Source organism: Sitodiplosis mosellana, unplaced genomic scaffold, assembly GCF_009176505.1.
Source record: "Sitodiplosis mosellana isolate CC-2019 unplaced genomic scaffold, AAFC_SMos_1.0 Smas_scaffold_6181, whole genome shotgun sequence".
NCBI lineage: Eukaryota > Metazoa > Arthropoda > Insecta > Diptera > Cecidomyiidae > Sitodiplosis > Sitodiplosis mosellana.
In genome coordinates, this window is record NW_022601422.1 from 374,543 (window position 1) to 401,037 (window position 26,495).

The window sequence follows — 26,495 nt, forward strand, 5'->3', positions numbered from 1 at the left end:
AAATATAGCAACTCACACCTACGTCATTCCGTCATTCTCACATCTTCTGCGTAGTATGCCGCGAAAGATGTGAATATAACGTTAGAGCTAAAACATTTATTGCTCTAGCCAACACGAGCGCTATCTGTTTGGTGCCAACATGTAAACAAACAATGTGATTTTTGTGATTCTTACACTCCAGCCGTCAACCAAGATATATATATATATATACGCAGGCCGCGCTAGCGTCCTATCTAAATACATTATAATGAATAAGTACAAACTAATACATATGCATTTCTACTATGAATACGTTTCATGTTATGTGTTTTAATTTCATTTAATTTTGGAAATTGAAAAAAAAATATTTCTCGACAAAATATATTTTAAAACATCATTGAAATAAAAAAACTTCCAAGTAAGAATGAATATATTGATATTGAGTAAGAAAATTCGGTGAAATCAGTGAAATACTTTAATCAAATATAAACGTTTGAAAAACGTACGACGCGCGCCAAAGCATAAGTGATGTCAAAGTCTGTACAAAGAGTGAAGCAGTAGTGCGTTTAATGCTATGTGCTATAGTGTCTCTGTTGATGTTGATCGCTGACGTTTATAGTGGTAGTATATACGATACTTCAAAACCGCATCGAACAGATGATGCTTCCGCTAGGGATCGCAATAAATGCCTTAGTACTAACTGCATGACATTTTTCGTATGGTACGAAAAATTGTTCAAAATGTTAAAACGATCGTTGTATCAAAGGAATATGCGCATCCACCTGGGAAGTAAATAGGTAAAATAAAACAAACGAAAATTGAATAAATCAACAAAAAATATTTGCATTTTCATTGTATTTATAAACAAAAAAAGCAAAACAGAGAAAAACTCCATGTATTTCGTTGACGATTAAAACGATTAAAGCAAAGTATATCAATAGCGCCGCCTAACATGATGCGACGTTGGATGCGACATTTTCATATGGCGGCACGAATCAACATCGCTGTGTACAGCGCACACATAGACTCTTTGCATTCACACGAACGTACACACAAAGAATTGACTTTCACACGTACGTATAGTTACAGAAATTTATGTTTGGCGTCGCTCCCAACAAATTTTCCACAGCAGTTCTAAACGTCAAACATTGCTATAGCATATGAACTAGGTACTATTGAAAAAAAAGGAATTGCAAAAAATACATATAACAGCAATAATACTAAAAAACCTGGTCTTGAATTACGTGGAATTTCTGTTTTCATACACAAATCTCAAAAAAAATATGGCAAGAAATTTGAGCTAAAATTTTGCTGAAACAATGATACTGTGTTATGCGGCCTTTGAATTGCTCAAACCAAGTTGAAATGTCAATCAAATCGAATTGGATTTCGATGAAGATCAAATGAAAGATGTACGTTAATTGGCAATTGTTCATATTTTTAAACAAAATGAAAAATGAAAACAAACAGAAAAAATGCATTCCTTTGCCATATTAAAAATATGTGAAATTCCTTTACATAGCCGAGTTATAATATTTACCGAACTTTGTTTGAAAAAATCACTTGAATATTGCAATGGGATCTTATAGTCAATGTCAATGCATTGCTTTCAGCGTATGAAAAACAAAACCTATGCATAACGCATTAGAATGAAACATGGCGAAGTGATAGTTAAAAGCGATTCACCGATGAACGGAAAATTGCTTGAAATAATCGGTTCTAAAACACGAACAGTGTGAGCACTGCCGAAAGTGATGATCGCATTAGAATCTATTGTGAAATGGAAAATCAAAAGTCGACAAACAAAGGGAAAAACGAAAACAACAATCCGAACCGTTTTCGACGTAATCCGATTTGGATAAGTTAAAACATTAAATCAAAAGTGCCCGTTTGTTCCATGTATTTTTTTACGCTCCTCTTTATTTCGCTTGTTTTTCGTCTATTTTTTGTTATTTTCTTCTCTTCTCTCTGTATAACTCTGAACGTTGTTATGATTCGAATATTTATCGTCAATGCGCATGCATATTGAGTTGAAGTGACTAACCAAAAAAAGAAAAAAATGAAAAGAAAACAGTTCCGAAACGGGGAAGGTATGGCAAGTGTGAGGAAAGCAAACGATAAAGAGAATGAGAGAGTAAGCGATGGAGCAAGAGGGAGAGAGAGAGAGAGAGAGAGAGAAATGAGTGAAAGACCTGCGCGGACATCAATCCATTTCACGCACACTCCACCCGCATTACGTCGTCTACACGAGTTTTTCTCAATGAGCCATGGAATTCGATTTTGATTCACATTTTCGTGCAGTATATCAGAAAAGTCGGTTCGGTTTTTTCGCGGGTTTGTTTTAAAGTACAAATTTTACTGCATTTTCTTTTCTATCTCAATTTTACATCTTTTTCGTTATGGAGTCGATCGTTTTCAAACCTTCAATTTATTAGAGAGAAAAAAGCGTCGTATTTTTTTCTTTTGTTCGGTTTACTTTGTAAGGAAAACCCAATTTGTGTGTCGTTGAAAGTATCAAGTTTCTGATTTTTTTCCCCGTGGATTTGCAGTTTGCGTCAATTTGTGAAGGCAATTTCATTCAGGAGAAAGAGAAGTGTGCATTTTAAAATTAAGAATTCAAAATCTAATGTAAGAATTTTTACTCTTCAATCCAATTATTCCGCAACCTGATTAATTACAACGACTTTTCACAAACCAAATCTTCTTTTTTCGTTTGATGAAAATGAGCCAATTTTCGGTTCCCTCAATTTTTTCAATTTCGTTCTAGCAAGTTAAGATTCATTCAGCAGTTAATTTTTTTTAGAAAACCGTTGTGTTGTGTTCTGTTCGGCGGCTATTGTATGCACGCAAAATAGCTCACAGCATATGACCAATAAAGTTTCCCGAATATATATATATGTATGATATACATAGACGCTATAAATAATCGAAAAGTGACACATAAACTAAAATAGATTTTTATAACAGATAAAGATGTTGAAACGATAGAATAAAAAAAGCGTCAGAAAGTCAAAAACTGGCTAAACAAGCGGTTTCTCCTTTATATATTCTACTCTCGTAATTGTGCTGCTTCCATCGTTTTCTCGTTCTGACTCCCGATTCTTGTGATATGCCCGAATTTTCCGTGTCGGTTGTGTTTTTATTGTTTTTGTTGGCAGTGACGGTGGCTCATCTCTCACACAGTTCGTTGAGATGCTCTATCTCTCTCACTCAAAATGTAAACGATCGAAAGAGAAAGGTAGAACGCGAGCGTGCAATGGAAATTCCAAAATTAATTCGCTTTACATACCAGTAAAAAATGTTGACAGTCACTTGGAAAATTGCCAACTAATTTGACTCGGCTTGTGCTCAATTTCGAATTGTACCGTCATGTCTCTCTCTCTCTCTCTCTCTCTCTCTCTCTCTCTCTCAAATAAGCATTCAACAAAAAAGGCTTTTTTTTTACTACAGTATGAAATAGAAACAAGTGTTCATCATCGAGGGTAGATTCGCAGCGGAGAGGGGCTTTAACGTGTTAATTTGTTGTTGTTGCTTTAACAAATAATGTCATGATCACAAATCAGGTGAAATAGGAGGTTGAGCTTTGATTTCTTCTTGATCCGTATTACGAACACAAACACTAGATAGATAGATAGCATAAACCATCAGAAATGGAACGAGATGTTTGTATTAATCTATTTCAAATATGATCTATTGATTTGTCTTTTTCTGCTTACTGCCGGCTATAATTGAGATTATCGACAGCAAACTGAAAAAGGCTCATCGTTGTTCATGCAAACATCGTTCAATGGAGAAACAAAAAATAAACCAACAAATACACATCTCGGTATCTCTTCTCATGCTGTGTGAATGCTAAAAAAGATTACAGAAAAAACGTCAAATTGACGAAGAAAACACATTTTTAATATTCCTTTCGTTCGGATTTTAATCATCAGTTATATGCAAAAAAAAACCATTTTTTCTTCATCCGATCAATTAAAATACAGGCAATTTAGTTTTCTTTTTATACGTTACATTAATTACGATTTCAATAATAAATAGGAATTTATATCGGGGATGGGGCAATGTGGGCGAAATGTAACCGCACCAAAATCAATGATGATAATTTTGATTTTTCGTCCCATCTGGCCCAAATTCCATGCATAAGTGGATTTTCCATTGCCATCAAACATGTTGTTTTTAGTTAGGTATATTTTGTCTGTATGATGAACTGGGGCAATACGGTTGCCAAAATGTGATGAAATTATATGAAATGATTACAAGTGCCTCAAAAGTAAAGTGCGTTGTTATTATTTTTCTTGCTTTTCTCAATTGTTTGTCTATGTTCCCTTTTTCCCTCTTACCACACCTCAAGAGAAAAACTGAAACGATAAGGGAACAGATTGATACCATTTTTTAAACAAAACAAAAGTTTGAATTGTCCATTTTTTTTACAGTTTATTAGTGTCGATGTTCGATGGTATCTTTTTCGTTCATTAGTTGCCGCGCAATAGGATGTACTCGTGACTAGCAGTAGTGGCATTAATGTCTTCCCTAAGTATCCGGGCCAATTGTCGAGAATAAGAGATGAAAAATTGAAAGATTATTTATTAAAAACCACTTGAATTATTTTCTTTTTCTGGGCGAAAATACGTACAAATGCTTGCGTTGGACGTAGTATTCGACTTTTGGCAGCGGAAAACCGTTGAAGGGACTTGCAACTGGAATGGTATGAAATGTTTCAAATTAATGTCGTATCCATGTGATTTGTAGCAAATTACACTGGAGATGGTTTCAGGTAGGGAAGTTTTTCAAGAACAAAAAAAAAGAATCATCCATTACTTACTTGGAATTGTATACGCGCCCATATTTTCGAATATGATGAAATCGTCGATGTTTAATTGAGGCAATGAAACATTTTCACAGACCTAGAAGTAAAATGAGAAAAAAAAATCAACGAAAGAAAAATGAGAAGGAGAAAAACGATACACATAAATTCAACTACGTTTATTATATGCAGCCTGTACGGGAACAACTAAACGATTAAATATGGTAGATTTTCTAAAAATTTCGATGCGAGCAAAACACTTGAACATTACATTGAATGAGAAGAAGAAGAGGCGAAAAATATAAAGAGAAGGAAGAAGGGAAATGATGAAGCAAAAAAACAGCGTTTAAAACAATCTAAAAATATCGATTGATTTCGGTATGTTTACGCAAGAAGATCCGTTTCTGCGATTGAGCTACCAAACGATATTGAGAAAAATGTAAACCAAACGCTCATTTATTGGGCCTCATATTTAGATCGTGTTATATGTGTATGTATATGTACATAAACTCGTTAAGTGAGAGAGAGAGAAAGTGAACGAGCGAGCGGGTGAGCAAGCAAACGGGACTACGACTGAATTGTTCATGATTTGTTTATATCCTGAGATAGCAAAGCGCTACACCGGCTCGAGAGAGGAGATGAAAAAAAAGAGTTGTTAGTAATTCTAAATCAACAATAAAATGATTTAGTTTATTAGCTCTCGCATGCCATATTTACTGAATGCGTGGAACACGAGCATATTGTGTACACCGGAAAACTACGTTTCCCTGAAGTTGAAATGCGTTCAGAATATCGGAACGAAACGGAACAGAATAGAATACGCACCAGTCAACTGCCAGTTGCATTTCTCTATTAATAACCTCCGTTTTTCAGCACGATCTCTGGCTCTTTGTTTATAAACATTTTTCGCGCACCTCCCTTGACTTCACGTTAGTATTTTTCATTTTTCCGCCTTTTTTTGGTGTGTTCGACGGGTGAGAGCAACAGAGAGAATGAATAAATATTCGAATGGAAAAAGAAAACAGACAAAGAGAAAAGAAGAATTGAAGAAAAGAACATAAAAAAATCTTATATTCCTAACCAGCAGAGGCTGATTGCAATCATCTGAAACTAATTTTCGATGTAATTCATGGTAGGTCAAGCAATCACTTCGAATCGGTGATGAAAATTCCATTGGGTAAACACTTCAATCGAGTTTTTTTTAATTCTCGAGCCGTTTGATCGCCGCGCGATTTTCCAATACAGTGTGTGAAGTGTTCTGCAGCATAGCAGGCAGAATATGAGAAAGGAGAAGAACGAAATGGAGGGAAAATCGGTATGGAAACTGCTTATTTTCATCGATCGTGTGATGTTGCCCACAAACATAAGTGACCGCATACTTTCAAACGTAAGTCAATATCTTAAAAAAAAACACACAAACATAATATGTGCGTGTTCCTGGAATGTTATGGTATTCACGAAATAAACCAATTCGAAATGGTATCCATATCGTGCAGATGCGCATGATATTACCAATCGCCTAGTTTGATATATTTATGGCAATGCGAGAGCATGTTGTGAATCGTGTCAAGGGAAGAGTGATGATCCAACCGACGTAGTTTGTAGTGTTAACTACTCAGAGTTTTGTTGGTTTTCTTCTCTCTATTTTTTCTACTTCAAAAAAAGATGAAAAATGGACGAACATAAACATGGATTGTAATAATAATTTTCAGTGATGAAAAGAACCAATACAATCTGAACTCGCATCAAAATCATCGAAATTTTAACGTTTTTTCACAGTACATACCTGATCTAGAGCATCACAAGTTGGACCCCAAATTGTACTGGCGAATTAAAAAAAAATATAATAAAACATCAGCATCGACACCAGCTAACAAGCAGAAAAATGACAAAGAAAAAGTTGAACCTCGACTTACCTTTTGAATAGCTCTTCGTCGGTCGCTTTCAATGTGATGGGATACACAATTTTGTGATCGTACAAATTACAATTGAATGATCCATATACTCCATCGTTGATGTAGTAGTAAACGGATTTGAATTTGCCGTTTTGGTGGATTTCACGTTTTGAATGGACCCGACAAGCAAGTGTATATGCTGATGATACATAGAATCGACCTGAATCAGCGATAAATGAAACAAAATCGTTAAAAAAACTTATTAGATCGATCGAGTCAGAAACCAAGTGATACATGATTCGGAAGTAAAGCCAAATTTTCAATTTTATTCCAGTGAACACAATCAACGTAAAGAGTTGTAGAAATTTAAATGTTTTGAACATTTAATCTTTATCAAATGTACTTTTATCAATCACATTTTCATTGCATGAAATTAAATTGTACATACCTGGCTCAGCAATGATTGTTACATCATCTGACGATGGGAAATGCAAGTCGATACTGCGATTCACAATTGACGCGATCTGTGTAAATAAAACTGGTTGATTAGAAACTATTATTTAAAAAAAATAAACGTAGAATGAAGAGAAAGCCAAGGACAGAAAACACTTGAGACAAATGAAGACATGCACAATCATACCTCATTGATGTCAGTGTCTTTATCGCCTGGAAAACCACCGCCGATATCCAACAATGTGAAGTGGTAACCAACACTCGCAGCAAAATCAAACAATTTACGCGCCGCTTGAATTGCCTTCGCATAAACAGGTGGATCCATGCAACCCGATCCAACATGAAAACTGATTCCAATCACCTGGAAGTAGAGATGAATTTCAAACAATTTTGATTTGAACAACCCAAGAGATATCAATCAATCACATGCTCAGCTGGCGCTAAGCTTAAGCCAAATGATTTATTCTACTCTGTTTGTACGTCCATCAAGAAAAAAATGTTGCTCAAAATTTATCGTCATAAAGCTCAAACTTAAGTTTAATATTATTTATTATAATTTAAAGGCTTCAATTAAAAAAAAAATTTACAATACAGTCAAAAAGAAATTGGAAATCAGTCAACGTTGCAATGTTCGCAATTCGAAACCAAAATTTTAAATAGCATTTTTCTAGGAACCACAAATGTGCTATTATTTAAACAGAACGGAACAAAAACGGAAAAAGTTGAACGAAAACCATATCTTGGCATCAGGCATTAACTCAAAAATAGTAATAAAATATTTTTTTAAAAATTGAATCACTCAATTCAATTCAATTCAAAGTGCAAATTTAACAAGTTTGATTGATTACATGGGTTCCAAAAAAAATGTTATTGATTTTGAATTTATTTTCTAAAACTGAAAATCATGTGAAACCCACCTTCAATCCCAATGACATGGCTAAGTCAATGAGTTCAGGTGCTTCGGTGTCTGGATTGCATCCGTATTTTTCCCCAAGCGGACATTGCGAAACTTTTGCATCACAACGAATGCGTAGAATCAACCTAAAATCGAAACAAACAAAAAATGTATCAATAATAATTGAATAAAACATCATCGAAATTCAAAACTGCTTACTTTGCATCGGGATAGTGTTTTTTTATTTTGAGCAGTTCAAACTCACTGTCAACGGTCATAACGCTGACATTCATTTCAGCTGCAAATTTGAGATGCGAAATTGGTTTGGTTGGATTGGCATAGATAATCGACTGGGGAGCAACACCATAGTTCATAACCATTGCAATTTCTCCCTTGGATGCGCAGTCGAAACCGGTTCCCAGTGTGGCCAAAGTCTGAAGCACGATAGGGCTATCATTGCATTTAACAGCTGTATGGAAAAAGGGTAAAAAGCATTTAAACGCGCAAATCAATGTACGATGTAAAAATTATCACGTCGATAAGTTTTATTTTGTGGAAAACGTCCTATTTTATTTACAACATTCTCGGCACATTATCATCATCTGATCGTATTTAATGTAATGGTATCAGCTGTTTGTGACTCATACGGAATATCATGTGATTGTACATTTCATCAAACAATGTTGCAACAATTTTGAAGTACCCGGGTAGTAGTAGATTTTGTAGTATCGGGTAGTAGAGTTACGAAGTAAATTTTCCAGATTAATCTGAATTTGTTTTAGATTCTCAATGGCAAAGATTTCCATTGTGCCGATAGATTGATTCGATAGAGCCACAAACAAATTGCAGTTTTAAATCGACAAATAACATTTCAAGTAACTAGGATTTTAGGATGAAAACGGAATTAGTCTTACCATAAAATGGGAGGACTCGTGGCATGCTACGTTTCCAAATTGCATGTTTGTTGATGATATCAGAAATATCGCACAAATACAATGGTTCTTCGTCCACATTACCGGAGACGGATCGTTGGCGAATCACATCTATAGCATCGAGTGGTTCGTCGATGACATGAAAATTGTTGCTTGGTTCGATGAGCTTCATGATTTCCGCTTTTTTTTCGAAAATAAACTAAATATCACCAACCTAGATTTCAAGAGACCAATCACGAATTACAACAATTTATTTTTCGATAGGAATTCTTGTGTTTTTTTGTATTGGGTGTACACTGTACATTGTACTACTTAAAATGTCGTTTTCTTTGTATGAAAACAAGCATTTGATTTTCAATTAAAGATGCAAATACAAACTAGCGAAAGTATTTTCGATCGAAGTCAATTTTAATTTTAACTAAATCGAAGTCAATTTCGTTTTTGAAAAAACATTTTTTCTGGCCATTGTTCTGCCTTCGGTTCTACTCGCAGTTCGATAAGATTTCGCCACTTCACAATCCACTATAACTCTTCCCAAACCTCACGAAAAAGAAAGATCATTCATTTTCGGGAGAGTGATTGCTGCGCCCCATATGCTAGCAAACAAGTCACGATCAAAATATGGCTTGTTATGCTTGATTTGTATGTTCCCGCCAAAGTCGTTTTATAGCCCGTAGATCTTCCATTGAAGGATGCAAAAATTTAATTATAACAGTCTTCGGAAAAATAGCACATATTGAAAATGATTTTTGACAATAGTTTGACATGAGAGTAGCAACAATATTGCCCAATGCGATATAGTACAGTTACACCATAAATTAAAAAGCGATATTGTTAAGTTGTACACCCAACAGAACGCAGGTAATTATTAATCGATCGAGTGTGAGATAGTTCGAAATACTAGGAATGTAAAACATGATTCATTCTAGACAGTCTCAATGATAACAATAGCGACAGTGGCAATTTCCAATCGATACGAAGTCAAAACTTGAGGCGCATGTATCCACTTGAACTTGGGTGGTCTGATGAGAACGTAAATTTAATTTGGAAATCAACAAAAAAAAAATGTATCAAAACACTTACTTCAAATAAAAGATGAAATTCACTTCAAACTATATAAATTGGGAACAGCAGAAACACACGACGTATCAATTTATAATGAGCGATTTGCAAACAAAACTTTTACTTGAATAACCAAAAAACTTATCACCGCAGAACAACACCACACCAGCTGTCGAGTCTTGACTTGAGTCCGTTGAAAACGACAATATGCTACTGATCGCTTTGTTGTTTGCCATTTTAATCGGTGCTGAACTATTCAATGAATTTTTTTTTCTGCTTATCAGACGTGTCTGATAATCGCTTGTGTTCAGACAAAGGGCCGGATCATGCACACACGAACAAACTAATACTTAAAATGGTTTTTATGACCAAAACAAAGCATGCGATTGTGCCATAACCATTTCGATTTGCGAAATAAGTATTACAATTTTCGATGCATTTTCTTAGGAATATGCAAGTAATAAGTAGACACATCAACAAATATTTACTTGGAGAATGTAAATGTTAAAAAATTGAAATAATTTCGATTGAAAATAGTAACCTGCAATGCTAAGGAACTAACATTTCTCTGTAATGAACAGTGCTAAAAAATTATCATTTCCTGGAAAATGCTAAATATTGCTCATTCAATTATCTAAGAAAAAAAGTTTTGATCAGCATAATATTGAGTAAATTGAGTGATTATTCATTCAATTTCGAACTATTTCATGTTATTTGTATATGAACAAAAAAGCCGTGGACACGAGCAGTTATCGTTATTTTTTGTTGACGATGGAGTCATTGTATATATTTTTGGAAATCTAAAATAAAAAATTCGTTTGAACGCACGCGACACAGTTATTTTATGTTTTGCTTGCTTAATGAATCATATGAATAAAAAAAAACATTATTTGAATAAATTCCATGAACTTTTCAAACAAACTCACAATTATCCAATGATAGGAAACTTTCTTAGTTCTTAAAACATACCAAAGAGGGCGCCAACAGCTGTACATAGAAAGTTCCATAAGAAAGCGCCTTCTTTGTCAAATATCTTGTTGTTGGTCAAGAAAAAGTATGTATAGTTTCCTGTTGTTGCAATTATCGCTTGTATTTGGTGTGGGGTGAACACGGGTAAAATCTGCAAGAAAAATAAAATAAAATAAATCAAGTTACATTACTGTGATTGATACAAGTTTTTGTGTTAATTCATAAATTATTTCAATGTTTACTATACATACATTCACAAACAGCTTTGAATTTTACTTTCATTCCAAACGAACAAATAAATAATTACAATGTTAATTTAGATAAATATTCAAAGATATTTGCTTTTTCATTGTTCTGGTGTTTTTGCATAACTGAGGAAGTAATTTCCTCATATATTCAAGTTCTTTTGGAATTAAAATCTAAATTCAAATTCCATTTTTGAAACATCATGTTAAACGTGATAACCCACAACATTTTTAAAATATGGTTTATTTATAGTGTTTGACTACTTTATGTTCTTTTTTCGATTATAAAGAGGAAAACATAGTTTTCAGTTCCAAAATCCAATCCATTAAAATAAGAAAGCATCCAAATGAGTTGCATTTTGTTTCGACATATGAAAAAAAAAACTGCCGATGGATATATTAATTTGTACTGACAGATTCAAGTTTTGTTAAATGTCACGTACGTGACGTGTCGATTGGCCGCAATTTAGAGGTTATGTGTATTCCGTAAATAAACACAATTGTTTGGTCTGAATCGTAACTTATTTGCTGTAGAATTGAAAGTTTAGTGCGGAAAATATACGGGGGAAAATGGCCAGTTTAATTCAATATGTGATTGTAAATAAAGAGATAATAACGAAACTGGGCTGGCCATTGGGAGCAGTAATTGCTCAGTGTTGTCATGCAACAACTGCGGTTGGTCACCAATTCAAAGACGATGCTGATGTGAAGACGTACTTTGGTGACATTGACAATATGCACAAAGTTGTTTTGGAGGTGAATATTCTTTGATAGTCTTTCAAAGATCTTCTTTGAATTATAGCAAAGACTATGTATGCTACCGGTTTGGACTACATGTAGTTTTGTATTTTTCATCTATAGTTCATCTAACTAATTTTGGACATGTAATAATTTGTTTTTGTTTTTCCTCTCTTCAATTACAGATTGCTACTGAAGATGAGCTACGGAAACTAAGTGAAGATCTTGTAACAAATGATATCAAACATAAGCTTTGGATTGAGCAGCCAGAAAATATTGCCACCTGCATCGCTTTAAAACCATACGAAAAAGATTCTGTTAAAAAAATCACACGAAAATACAAAATGCTCAAATAAGTGTAAATAAAATTGCATCAAGTTAATATAATTAAGTGCTCTCTCATCGAATGTATAAGCAATTTATGAACTAAAAAGAACTTATGTTTGCACCTTGCGAGCGAAAGAGACAAAACAAGACCGTTCTTGAGTTTTTAGTTACTTAATCTATTTTGTTGTTTCACAACAAACTTTTTTTGGCGCACTACATGAAATGTATTTCATCAAAGTAACTTTGAAGTAATATATTTATTTGCAAAATGAATTACAAGATCTTGATTTAATTTCTTTTTTGAAATATACTGCCTTTGGTTTAAATTAAATAAATAATATGAGCATAGAATCTAAAATCACTTTAATTCTTTTCAACACTCAGAAAAATACTATACGAAAAATTAATGTAATTTCACCGTGCAACACATGTTTCTGCACATGAGAAATTCCGATTGCTTGTTTTAGAGGACCAAAAACCAAGCACCTTTGCATCATTAGTTTGTTCGAAACCACGTCTAGATTTTTTTTTATCGACAATATAAGACAAATTTCAGGTCAAAATGAGCAAATCACAAACATAAGCATCGATTTGACAGGTAAAGGCAAATGATTTCTACCTTTTCTGCCTTTGAACAACTAGTATGATCCTTTACAAACATTTTGGGTACTTACATGACCAAATCGAGTGATGTTTTCACATATTTCTGGCCGCATATTTGGTTGGTTCGAATTCAACTCTGAAAGAATCGACTTTTGGCCAAAAATCCTTAAATATAGGCTTTTTAGGGATAGTATCTTAGCGCAAAGTTATTTTTTCTCGAAAATATGGGGAGTCTACCCAGACCAAATCTCTCAAAATTGACTTTTCGAGGTACCTTCTGAACAAAAGTTACGTTTTTAATGCATTTTGCTATGAAAATATCATTTTTTGTTCGGGAGGTACCCCAAAAATCATTTATAAGAGATTCTGTGTGGGAAGATTCCCAATATTTCTCGAAAAAATTAATTTTTTACTAAGAAACTCATCCAAATAGTGTATTTTTGGGGTACCTCCCGAACAAAAAATGTTATTTTCATAGCAAAATGCATGAAAAACGTAACTTTTGTTCGGGAGGTACCTCGAAAAGTCAATTTTGAGAGTTTTTGTCTGGGTAGACTTCCCATATTTTCGAGAAAAAATAACTTTGCGCCAAGAGACCATCCCTGAAAAGCCTATACTTAAGGATTTTTGGCCAAAAGTCGATTCTTTCAGAGTCGAATTCGAACCAACCAAATATGCGGCCAGAAATATGTGAAAACATCACTCGATTTGGTCATGTAAGTATCCAAAATGTTTGTAAAGGATCATACTAGATGTTGAAAGGCAGAAAATTTAGAAATTATTTGCTTTTACCTGTCAAACCGAAGCTCATGTTTGTGATTTGCTCATTTTGGCCTGAAATTTGTCTTATATGTGTCGATAAAAAAAAGTCTAGACGTGGTTTCGAACAAACTAATGATGCAAAAGTGCTTGGTTTTTGGTCCTCTAAAACAAGCAATCGGAATTTCTCATGTGCAGAAGAAAAAGTTGAAATTTGTTACACGGTGTTTTCCAGGGCCAAAGAAAATATTTATTTGAATAAAAAATATTTAAATAAATATTTCGACGTTTTTTGGGAAAAAACTATTTATTCAAATAAAAAATATTCACGTAAATATTTTGGCGTTTTTGCATCTCAAAATCAATATTTTGTACAAATATTTCTGAATCATATTTTCGACATGCAACGAAATCAACACAAATTTCTCTATTCTTCGAAAACATACATTTATACAAAATTTGCAAAGAACATCTAAACTGAGTTTACTGCGAACAACATCTCTTTTACGCTAACAGAAATTCGTCCACGAACGAGTCAGTGTGACGGTTGGTGTGAGCGAGACAGGATTTGACAGCAAACAATTTGTTTGTATCAGTTTAAATGTTCTTTATATTGTTGTCAAAACAAGTTAGTGAAATAAGTGAAATAAATGTCTGTATACAGCAAAATGATTTCTTATTCAAAATATTTATATGAGTGTTTTCGTTTGCTGTTTTAATGTAACTAATCACGAAGGACTGTTTTTGATTGTGTAGGCAGTACGGTTTAGCAGTCCCAATCACATCTTGTGACGTCGAAGTATCTTTTCACATCACAAAGGTGTTTTGAGTGACAACCTACGAGCATTGTTGTTTGAAAACTTGAAAAAAATATGTGGCCAATGCTTGTAATCAGTTGGAATAGTGAAAGACACACTTCAATAAATTCTTAGGAAGATCCAAGTATTGATTTTTCTCTTAAATATTTTATATTTATCGTAAATATTTTGCCATGTTTTTTCGATTTAGCGTACATATTTGGGGCCTTTTTCAAAGATATTTAAATAAATATTTTGGCTGTTGAGCGTAAATATTTTCTTCGGCCCTGGTAATTTCTAAACAACATTTGATGATAAAAATTTGATTGGCGCTTTGAGATATTATGCACTTATTTGTCGTTAGTGCAACTGTTTTAAATTAAATAAAAAATATGAGCATACAATTCAAATTCACCATAGTTTGTTTCATCACTCGAAAAGTATTAAGAAAAAAAAGAAGCAGATTATTAGCTCTACATTTCATGTAGTGCTAAAAAACCATTTAATAATTGTGAATGCATTTTTTGGATAAGTTTTTATTAATAAAATTCCAAATACAAAGAAAAGGGTATGATGAATGATTATTGGGAAAAGACTCTAGTCATAATCCATGAAATGATTGATAATTTTATTAGACTATGCTTACAATTAGGCTGATAGCTATCATAATTTTAAATGCTTCCGTTGACTGATGTATTCGGCAAGGGGCTCGGGTAGAGTTTGTTCTTCTTGGCCTTGTTCATCTTGCAGTTGTTGACGGATGCGGCGAAACGAAGTGATTTGACCGTTTCGATGAAGCAATCTTGGAATGGTGACACATTCACAAACATGAGTGTTTTGGAATTGCCGCCCAAGCTTGGCATCAGTAAATGTGTAAGTTTGGAATTTCGGTAAGGGATATGGTCTTGTTTTTGTAGTAGTGCCATAATTACATTGGTGAGTTCGCTCAGCGATTTATTAATCTTCTTTGTTTCTTCCATTCGTACGCTGGTTTTTGGACTCTCTGAACCGGCCAAATCAATCAAATTGATTGTGCTTATGGTCATTTCATTTTTACCCTTGTGTTCACCAAATAAACGCAACTGGGTCACCGAATGCGAACGCGACGACCGTTCGTTACCAACCGTTGCCGCTGTTGCACGATTTCGTTTAGCAAACTCAATCAGTTGATGCAGCTCTTCTTTATTGCGCACATCGTAATCGGTTAGATTCGATACGAAGATTTCGGTTGGCGTCTTTGCACTAACCATTCGAATATCCAGATCTTTTGCCTCGTTGCTCAACAAATCGAACAGGATTTCGTTGTAAATTTCAAGCGATGATGCACGCAATGTGAATTCCCAACCAAGTCGCTTATTTTGCTGGAAACAATCGAACAATAGGTCAATCGTTCGTGGAATTATACCAGGCATCGAATCAGTACCGTCCATTGTAAACGTTTTTCCACTTCCTGCAGGGAAATAGATGATGGAAATTGATTGCAGTTTTTTAATATTCAAAATTTATTCTTTTCACATTTTTTGCTTCAATTTCGACCCAAGTTTAATTCATTCACATTTGGCAAAATTTCGAAAGAAAATTCCAACTGAAACCAGTTTTAAATTAAGATAAATCAAAATGATTAAAATTAAATGATAAATGATTAAATTTCAATCTTCTATTAGCGATTTGAAAATACAAAAGAAAGAGAAAAATTTGGTATTTTCAACTCACCAGTCTGGCCGTAAGCGAAGATGCATACATTATAACCATCGAGAGCCGATTGAATTAGTGGCGAGACTAACTCGAAAATGTCCTCTTGCATTGAATTCGAACGAAAGACTTGATCAAAGCTGAACTCATGCTTCACAGGCTTCTTGTTTATTTCAACGCTTGCTAAAATTGATAACAAAACAATTGAAAAATTGTATTTAAAACATAAAATTGCAAAGAATAAATGTAATATTGGCACATCGACAGTTTGACTCACTGATTTCCATCGAAGTTTCGTCATTATGTTGCCAAGCACATTGGGTGCGGTTTTCTTCACCATTCAATGGTGGCCGAACACGGCAAAATACTCGAATATTTCCACGCAAATCCATGATAGTATTGTGTAGATCCTTGCGATCGATATTGGCCCGAAACAATTGTTCGCCAGCCTCCTGTAATTCCAATGTCAATTGCTCGATCATGTCTTGTTGTGACTTCAATTTGGTTTCCAATTCGGCGTTGTTGGTTTTCAGCTCAGTGTTTTCCGTATTTACAGTGTTGTATTGTGCGGTAATTGTATCTTTAGCCTCGGTTAAAGCACGGCATTCTTCGATTTTGGCATTTAAATCTTCGTTCAACGTTTTGATTTTCTGTTCATCTTCTGCATTTTGTTGCTCCAGTTTCGCCAATTGCTCTTGCACTGATTTATATTCGGTTTCTAAATTGCTCAATTTAGCACGGCATTCATCATATTGTTCGGGCAGTGATTCGAATTCGCCTAGTTGCTCCTTTAGTCGTTCATGTTTCTCTTTCAGCACTTTGTGTTTTTCGGACAAATCATAGAACCGTGCCTTGAAGTCATAGGCGGGTATCTTTTTACCACCGGTCACCAATTTCGCTTTGGCACCATCACCATTTTCTTTTTTTGCAGTGACAGCGGCCACTGTTTTGTTTAACGCAAGTTTTTTGTGTAATGGTGCTTTTGGTTTGATTGCTGTGGCGCTTGGCTTGGTTTTTGGTGGAGCTAGTGACACTTTGATCGCTTCGATTTTTGATGATGGTGCCAATGGAATTCGAAATGGTCGGGCAGCGCGTTTTTGTGCTTGAGCCATGCTCAATATTGCATCGATGTCACTGACTGAACGGCTGCGACGCAGTTTTTTCGCCGCAATCGACTGCGATTTTGCTGAACGAAATTCAGGCGATGCATGACGTTTTGTCGGACGATTTGCCGCATTTGTTGTACCATTTCTCAAATTGTTCATTACATTCTCAAATGATGTGAGCGCCGGTCGATTGGCTATATTCGATTTTACACCCGGCACCACAGCCGTTTTATTCATGCTTTGCAGCAGAAAAGTGTTTGCTGACGGTGTAACCAATCGATCGGTGGGAACATGAGCACGAATCGCTGGCTTTTTTATCATTGTCGGTAATCTCGATTTATTTTCCATCTCGTTGAATTCAATTGCAAACAATACGTTTATTAAAAACAAAACTTCACACACACAAATTGGTTTGAATAAAAAAAAAAGAGTCTTTATTTAAAAGGTTCAATTGACAAACACACTATAAACGGAACGGGACAAAAAAGTGCGTCTGAAATGTCGTTGATTCGGTATGTGTTTGAAACAACCGTTGACCGACAACTCTGCGTTTTCAATTTGATTTTTCAATTGCGGATTTCGTCGACACTTTGACATATTACGTATTTCGTATACGTACTTTCACTACGCACTTTCACTATTCTGCGTTTGAATTCAAATAAAATAGGAACAAAAAATTTCTTCAACATTTTTTATCACAATATAATTTAATATTCGTTCATTGAAAATTACTCATGTTTCGAATGAAAAAAGGAGGAAATCTTTGTAGCGATTAAACAAAATCAACGATTGCATAAAGGCCGGTTTACATGCATCGAAAATGTGTCGCGTGATTATTGCCTGCTTTCTGTCGACATTGATAAGTCAAAGTTTTTTTTTCGCTTGCGGAAACTCTCCACATACAAACACACAAATGTGAATGGATGTGAGCGAGTGAGGAGAATGAAAGAATGAAAAAAAACACAAGCAGTCATTCGTACTGGCAAAAGAGTGTGTATGATTTATATATTTATGTTTTTGCGTACGTTCATATTGACAGAAGAAAAGAAGTGCGACTAGTTAAAAGCGAAAAGAGTGAAGAAATTAAACGATCAAGTATCGTGAGTGTGTTATAATTAAGCAAATATTGATAAAAAGAACGCAAAACTCGGTTCACCATCAAAAAAGAACACAAACAAATGTTTTTCGCTGGACATTTATTATGTTAAGATCGTAAAAGTGGCTTTTGTAAGCGATAACTTGAGTTTTGAGCGATACTTCCTCCAAAAAATGCAGGTATTGTGTGTGAATCATTTTAAACGAATTCACAAGCGGTTGAGTAAATTATCAATTAGCCACTAATTGTTGTTTCGTTTTCAATTTTTCTCTGTGTTTGTGCAAATTGAAATACAAACGCAATTTTAGCAAGTCGATGATCCTCCCTATCTGACGGTGGGCACGGAGGTAAGCGCCAAATACAAGGGTGCTTTTTGCGAAGCGAAGGTGCGTAAAGTGGTTCGCAATATCAAATGCAAGGTTGCTTATAAACAAGGTCTTGGCTCCGGTACGGTGTCCGATGACCAAATCAAATGTGACCTTTTGCGTGTCGGTGCAACGGTCGAAGTGAAACACCCGGATCGACGAGAGACGGTCGAAGCAACCATAACAAAAATTCAAGATTACTCACAATATACCGTCGTGTTTGACGATGGTGACATTACAACATTACGACGCAGTGCATTGTGTCTGAAGAGCGGACGACATTTTAACGAAAGCGAAACGTTGGATCAGCTACCGTTGACACATCCCGAACATTTTGGGAATCCAGTGATTGGTGGACGCCGCGGCAGAAGGTAAGTTTGTGTAGAATTTCCCCCAAAATAATTCAATTCAACGTTACTCATACGCCTATTTGCATTCTTTCCCACCACTTAACTCAGCTTGGAGTTGTACAAAAAGAGTGTTGCTCGATCACGACAAGGTCAAACACCAGATGAAAGTTCCGAAGAGGACGAAGAGCCAGAAGCAGTGAAGCCACGAATCGTCGAAAAAGAAGAGCACATTGGCAAGATTGTCTGCGTTGAAAGTACAGACACCAAGAAAAAAGGGCCAAAAGAAAACTGGTTCCCAGCTTTGGTTGTAGCACCAACGGCACAAGACACTGTGAGAATTCGTGTGAAAGAGGAATATTTGGTGAGATCATTCAAAGACGGCCGTTATTACACCGTTCCTAAGAAAGAGGCCACTGAGTTCACACGTGAACAAGCAACGAAACAAGATACGGCGGCCGTACAGGCAGCGTTAGAATATTTGCATAGTGATTGTCTGCCTGCGCATTGGGATCGCGAGGTATTGTTTGGCTTGGGCAATTCATCGAGCGATTTTTACAATGAATTCGATTCTGACACGTCGGACGATGAGCCCACTGAAGAGAAAGACCATTTCGTAGCACAACTCTACAAGTACATGGATGATCGCGGAACACCGTTGAACAAAGGTCCAAGTATCATCAATAAGGATGTCGATTTATACCGGCTTTATCGAGCTGTTCAAAAGCTCGGCGGTTACAATCGCGTTACATCGCAAAATCAATGGAAACAAATTGCGATTCGGCTGGGCTTTGTTCCGACAACCACGAGCATTCAGAATCTCGTAAAACAAGCCTACAAAAAATTCCTATTGCCATTCGAAGAGTTCGATCGAAAATTGGGCTGTTCGTTGGTCGCACACCCACGAGCCAATCGCATCAAAGGTCGAAGTTTGTTGCGAGCCAATTCAGTCGCTTCACCGAAACCGGAAAAAGAGGCCAAATCCACCACATCAGCGGCTGAAGAGTCGGAGAATACAAGTGAATCAAGTATTGACACAAAACCAAAAACTAAAACCGGTAAAGTGAAATCATTGGTTGATCGATACGAAGAGAAAGTGGATGAAAGTCGACGCGAATCGAAGGAAAATCCAAAGGAAAAGGAAAAAGAAAAGGAAAAGGACAAAGAAAAGGAGACGAAGAAAGAGAGTGGGAAACGAGATAAGGAGAAGGACAAGGACAAGGAAAAGGAAAAGGAAAAGGAAAAGGAAAAGGAAAAGGACAAGGAGAAGGAGAAGGAGAAGGACAAGGACAAGGATACGGCATCAAGTTCCAAGATTGATGTGCCAGTGACGCCATCAAGTAAAAAAGAGAAATCGAACAAAAAACCAGTCACACCGCAGGTTGATGAAAGGAAAAGCCGAAAGAAGGGCAAAGACGTCGAAAGCAATGAAAAGATTAAAGTCGAAACCGACGAAAAAGACAAGGTCGATCAAAGCAATGTGCAACCAATCAATGTTGGTGATAAATTGCGAGTTTATTATCATGAACAAAAAGTCACGTACGAAGCAAAAGTAATTGAAATTTCCAAACAAAATGACAATTTGTTGTACCTCGTACATTACACCGGGTGGAATACAAGGTATGACGAATGGGTGCCGAAGGAGCGGATTGCCGAAAATTTAACGAACAGTAAAACGAGCAAGCGTGCAAAAGCTGGTGTTAAAAATGAAACTCGTTCAAATAGTTCGACGTCAGAGAAATTGCCAGGTCCATCGCCAGTGATTCGTTCATCGAGTAAACGAAATCGCGTCAGTTCAAGGGGTGATTCACAACCGCCTCGTTCTACAACCCCATCATCGATTGCCTCGAATTCAAGTCGAACAAAATCTCCGGCAACACCAGCTCAACAGCGTCGCACAACTCGTGGTCAACCGGGTAAATTGCGACGAACATCCAACAACACCGACATATCATCGCTGCAAACCGACTCAGACAGTGATTCCGATGAGCCAGTCGTGAAAAAACCAACGCCAAAACGGAAATCAGGCGCGGTTAAAGCGAAAGTCAAACGTGAGGCTGCTATCGAAGCGGTTGAAATAAAAAAAGAAAAAGACTCGAATCCAAGTTCGGAAGAGGAGACATTGGCCAGTGCGGTTGCGAAGAGACGTGGTGAAATCGATTTGAATCAAATGCGTTCCGAACTCAAAGGCTTCAATGACATTGATAAACCATCGACTGATGCCGGCGTTTCAAGTTCAACGACGATGGTTGAAAAGAAATTTGATTACATCCCAAAAGTGGAACCGACCGAAGCGGATATCACAACAACAGCAACAACATCAAGCACGACCGTTAGCACCAGCACTGGTATCACAGCTCGAACGAAAGCATCACCTGTCAATTCATCCGATACGAATGATTCGTCTGGCGACGAAGATTCACAATTCTCCGATAAAACGACTACACTTGAGAATGTGTCAGATAAATTGAATAAATTCATTTTCGATAAAAATGCGTCGGGCAGTAAACATGATATGGTAGCAACATTGAAACAGTCAGGCATCGAGAAAATCATCAAAAGCACACTGGCAGAGAAACCAAAAGCATTGCCCGATAAACCAACGATGAAAACACTCGTCGAACACACACCATTAAAGGAGGTCGACAAAAAGGTCGAAAGTGATGCAACGACCGATAGGGAATCGAAACCATCGGCAGCGTCCGAACAAAAGCACACAACAACACACGATAAAGAAGCGGCCAAAGAGACAAAGACAAAAGGAGCTGTGGTTGAGCCTGGTTCAGAACAAGTGAGTGGTGTGACGGTGAAAATTGAGGCAGATAAATCAATTTTAGCAGAGAAACCGGATCAAGAATCGGATCTTACTAAAACGAAGCTACCTGATGCGGAGAGCAAAACGGATACTCCATCACAAACGCCAACGACATCAACACAATCTTCCACCAGTCAAGAGCAACTGACATTGGACCCGAAACTCAACACCGATGTTACGTTAAAGGTTGAAGCTGGCGAAAAGCCAACGCCGAAACAAATCTTTGCCGAAAAACCTAAATCATTCAACAAGACAATGATACGGCAACCGCTGGCATCTCCTAAAGACGAACCGAAATCGAGTGGTGATTCCGATGCAGTGGCCAGTGGCAGTGCATCAACTTGTGATATTTATGAGTTTAAAGAACCAGAACTGTTCGAATTCGAAACATCAAAGAAACTATCGCCAGAAGTGGACAAAAAGGCAAAGCGAAAAGCACAAATTGATACAGCGAAACCATCCGCATTATCATCATCGTCGTCCTTATCACCAACGTCAACGGCCATGCCAGCAAAACGAACAAAAAAACCGAGTAAAGAGCCGGAAAAACCGACCAAAGAGAGTGACGACCGAAAATCACCAAAATCATTGCTAACCACCGGTTCTGTGTTTTCGGTGCGTGTTGATTCGATATTCGATTCGTTGCGCAAATCACCATGCTATATGCCAGATCAAGTCGATGAAGCCATGATGATGAGTGAGGATTGCCCATCAACATCCGAAGCAATACCAGTACAACAATTGCAATCTGAGATGAAGCCATTGTTTATCAATTCATTTGTCGATGCAACGCCGGCAGATACATCGAAAATATTCGATTTGAAAAGTGGCCCCAGTGATTTTAAAGAGGATCTGGAAAATGATTTGGAATCAGCAAAAAAATTCATTCTGAGCGATGAAGTGTTGAATCAAGAGCCGCCAAAAATTGACAAGCCATCATCAATTGCCGATAAAGTGTTGAAAGCGCTTCATTCAGCACAGCAAATGCCTGGTACATCTGCAGCAGCTGGCTCTGAAACTTCGTCGATCGAAATATCAACAGCAGCAGCAGCAGCAAAAGACACGGAATCAGAGAGCACAAAACCAATTACGGTTGATGTCAAACCAAAGGTGTTATCCTTTGACAAATCGGTTACACCATCCACATCGACATGTGGCGTTAGTGATTCAGCGACGACATCGGCACGAGCTACTTCATCATCTTCATCATCATCATCAGCATCATCAACAACATCATCATCATATCGGGCTGGCATCTCGCCAACCACCGAATCAGCAACCATTAAGCCAGTTCTCAATAAGATTGATATTCTGGAATCAATATCACCGAAAAATAACGATCTCAGTGAAACGATCCAGAAATTGGAATCAGCCATTCAGAAATCGGGTGAGCACACTCACATGTCCGAAGATACATCGGACAGCACGGACTCAGAGCAACGACTTGTTATCGAAGATGAATCTCAAAGTTCGGAAACGCCGAATGAATTCGTTTTGAGCAAGCAGGAAAGTGATCAATCATATGGCGGTAAGCAAATTGGCAAAGAAAAAGAGAAACCATCAACGGTGGCTGCTCCAGTGGTTCTTGATAAGAAACTGCATGATTTCGATGAGAAAGAGAGTGCTGAAAAATCAACGCCAACAATATCAACGGCCACGACAGCACCGGTGTCGAATATCACACCAAGTGTCACAAATACTACCGCAAGTCCAGATTCAAAGGCTCAGGACGAGCCAAGTAGCAGGGATCAAATGGCAACAGCAGTGAAAACCGAAGAATCTGCCGATAAAGTTAAGATTGAGGATGAACTTGCCGCTGAGAATGCTCAAAATGAATCAATATCGTTGTTGTTGTGCGAAGAAACCATTCCGGGTAGCCCAGCACCAGCCTGTCCAAAGGAACAATGCGATTTAATCAAAAAGAATTATGATAGTATATTCACTAGTCCATCGACAGTAGCTGAGGTTGATGCCAAGCCAATTCCCACCGAAACCAGCACCAGTAGCACCACCACCGCTGTCGCTGATGGCAAACACAATAAGAGTAAAAATGCTACGCCTCGCAGTTCTCCCAGAGATTCAATGAGTCAGGAAGATAGTAGCGAAGAGAACAACAAAAAACCAGGTAACATTTTTTAGCAAAAGGATGAAAATTGCTTCATTGACATGATTTGGAACAAAAAAAAAACATTAAAACTATTTGATTTATTTGCTCTAGAACCTGATCGCATTGGATCAGCCAAAAAGCGACGTTGCACTCGTAAGCAATCTGAAGCAGAAGTAGCATCAAAACGACGAAAAACGGCTGCGAGAAGGAACACCCAAACTGGTAATGTTTCAATTCGAATATTTAAATAAAAATTTGTTTTGGAATCTATATTTGATTCAAACATGAATCAAACTAAAATATTAATACCGTTAGATATACTGAATAACCAATGCTTAAATTGATTTCTGTCTTTTGATTTGTTTTAGTTTGCCATATATTCATAACTGGCATTCAACTAATTCATTCATTCATTTTTTTTTCGTAGGCTCCGAAAGTGAAGATAACTCAGATGCAATAACTCCACATAAGCTACAACGACCATCAAAACATTATCAATACAATTTTCTTGTTCAGCTTGGTATGTGCTAATCATATGTTTGTTCAAATGTTTGACTATTCATTTCTATTTGCTTGATTCAATATTGTTTTCACTTCATTATTTGCTAACAATGTCCATTATTCATTCAATTTTCCATTTATTCCAAGATTATTTTGGATTTGATGTGATAATTTGATTGCTTTTAATCAATAATAATTATTGATTTAGACTACGAAATATTAATCAATTTCAATTTACTGTTTACAGATCCGGCTATGAATAGCAGTCAGCGAATCACTTTGCTCAAGAAGAAGATTCAAGATTTGCGCAAAACCTACAACATGATCAAAACTGAGTTGGCAAGCATTGATCGGCGGCGGAAAAAGTTGCGGCGTCGCGAGCGAGAAATGAAGAAAAATGTCCAGAAGCAGTTACAACAGCAGCAACAGCAACAACAGCAGCAGCAACAGCAGCAAAATCAGCCAATACAAGTCGATGAAAATCACCCATCAATAATATAAATGTCGTAACATGATGCAAAAGTACGAGAATGTGTCTTTTCTATTTAACTCTAAGACAAATGCAAGAACATTCTTTCCCCCCCCCCATTTTTTTCGCATAATGGAATAGCAATTATTTTACATATATTTTTTTTGAAAAATTATTTGAGGATTATTTACTCTCTTGCGCCTGTGTAAAAGTATGGAATTCCATTCTATTTTGTAATTGAGAAAAAGAATATCATTTTAAACATTTTTCACTAAAACTTCAAGAAAATGATAGAATGGAGGTTAAAAAAAATGTTGGCCCAGCCAAGTTTCATTCTGTTTTTATATGCACGTATATTTTAATGCGTTCACATCATCAATTTGTTTTTTCATTTTACATCTTATCGATTCTCAATTTTTCAATTTATTAAGCGAAAGAAGAAGAAAGAACACAAAAATTGAAATGATACCAATAATTGAGACATTTGCACGTAGAAAACTACTTTAGAATTAGTTCTGATATTAGACCGTTTTTTCTCGTCAAAAAACACAATTATACAATTTGAAATATTAAACATGTTTGTATATGTGCAAATTAAGTTCGTAAGAATTTTACTAAGCTGAGGAATTGTATTTACTACGTTTTAAATAAAAAAAAAAAGAAATTTAAGGAAAATAACAAGTAATTTAGTTGCATTTTTCCAGAATTTCCAGTCTTTTAGCAAGTTTGAACCACATGTTACCAATTCAAACAATGTAAATGTTGAAATTGCGCAGTAAACTTCGAAATTTTTTTTTTAAACTCGTTCCATTCTAGGGGCAAAGCATAAAATACAAGACTCGCCATTGATTTATGCTCATCCACACAATATTCACTCATAATTGACGGCCTGATAGTGAAATAATAACCTACAAGATGTATTTACAGAAGTATAATAGAAACAAAAAATGCGAATAAGTATATTGTAAATTTTCTGAGCGCAAAAACCAAACCTGCCTATTAGGATCGACCAATATAGTAGGCAGGTTCGGTTTTTCCGCTCAACATTTGTGTGACGAACGACCTTTGTGTGTTTGGTTTTTGCGCTCAGAAAATTTACAATATACTTATTCGCATTTTTTGTTTCTATTATACTTCTGTAAATACTTCTTGTAGGTTATTATTTCACTCTCAGGCCGTCAATTGTATGAAACTGAACATTCAAAAAAATATTTGCGGCATTTGTGGTAAATATTGGGTATTTGCGACGCATTTAAAGATTATTTTTTCTTCAACACTTGTGTCGCCATTATCTGACCATCTAACATTTTCTCACTGAAATAGTCCAGCGAATAATATTGCACTAAGCTACATTGTGGCCAAGCACAGATTGCGATAAGATTTTTGTGCATCCAATAAGTGCCACATATCAAAAGGATTTGTTGATTTTTATTTAAAATACAACACCTCAAACATTGACATCTTGAATATTCCCACAAACATATTTGCAATTAGACAATATATTTGCTAGAAGTGATATGACGAAATATTTCCGTG

The 26,495-nt window shown here is 36.2% G+C and overlaps 4 protein-coding genes across 4 annotated transcripts; 2 read left to right on the forward strand and 2 right to left on the reverse strand.

Annotated features, from left to right (window-relative positions):
- Positions 1-3,886: 3,886 nt before the first annotated feature.
- On the reverse strand, positions 3,887-11,610 carry LOC129576212 (ornithine decarboxylase 1-like). Its single transcript, XM_055460914.1, has 13 exons — positions 11,244-11,610; positions 10,045-11,143; positions 8,944-9,175; positions 8,249-8,498; positions 8,052-8,175; positions 7,322-7,495; positions 7,130-7,205; positions 6,703-6,901; positions 6,573-6,609; positions 4,805-4,886; positions 4,616-4,679; positions 4,414-4,512; positions 3,887-4,340 (listed from the first exon to the last, which is right to left on the reverse strand). The coding sequence occupies exons 3-12, from the start codon at positions 9,131-9,133 to the stop codon at positions 4,455-4,457; spliced, it is 1,254 nt and encodes a 417-aa protein (XP_055316889.1). The 5' UTR covers positions 9,134-9,175; positions 10,045-11,143; positions 11,244-11,610; the 3' UTR covers positions 3,887-4,340; positions 4,414-4,454.
- A 103-nt stretch (positions 11,611-11,713) lies between these two features.
- Positions 11,714-12,653, forward strand: LOC129576217 (putative peptidyl-tRNA hydrolase PTRHD1). The gene is made up of 2 exons (XM_055460919.1): positions 11,714-11,993; positions 12,161-12,653. The coding sequence occupies exons 1-2, from the start codon at positions 11,808-11,810 to the stop codon at positions 12,329-12,331; spliced, it is 357 nt and encodes a 118-aa protein (XP_055316894.1). The 5' UTR covers positions 11,714-11,807; the 3' UTR covers positions 12,332-12,653.
- Positions 12,654-14,121: 1,468 nt separating this feature from the next.
- Positions 14,122-18,117, reverse strand: LOC129576209 (protein claret segregational). The gene is made up of 3 exons (XM_055460911.1): positions 16,431-18,117; positions 16,175-16,336; positions 14,122-15,911 (listed from the first exon to the last, which is right to left on the reverse strand). The coding sequence occupies exons 1-3, from the start codon at positions 17,605-17,607 to the stop codon at positions 15,133-15,135; spliced, it is 2,118 nt and encodes a 705-aa protein (XP_055316886.1). The 5' UTR covers positions 17,608-18,117; the 3' UTR covers positions 14,122-15,132.
- Positions 18,069-25,634, forward strand: LOC129576208 (AT-rich interactive domain-containing protein 4B). Its single transcript, XM_055460910.1, has 6 exons — positions 18,069-18,534; positions 18,664-19,091; positions 19,179-24,007; positions 24,101-24,211; positions 24,417-24,509; positions 24,738-25,634. The coding sequence occupies exons 1-6, from the start codon at positions 18,529-18,531 to the stop codon at positions 24,989-24,991; spliced, it is 5,721 nt and encodes a 1,906-aa protein (XP_055316885.1). The 5' UTR covers positions 18,069-18,528; the 3' UTR covers positions 24,992-25,634.
- Positions 25,635-26,495: the final 861 nt, after the last annotated feature.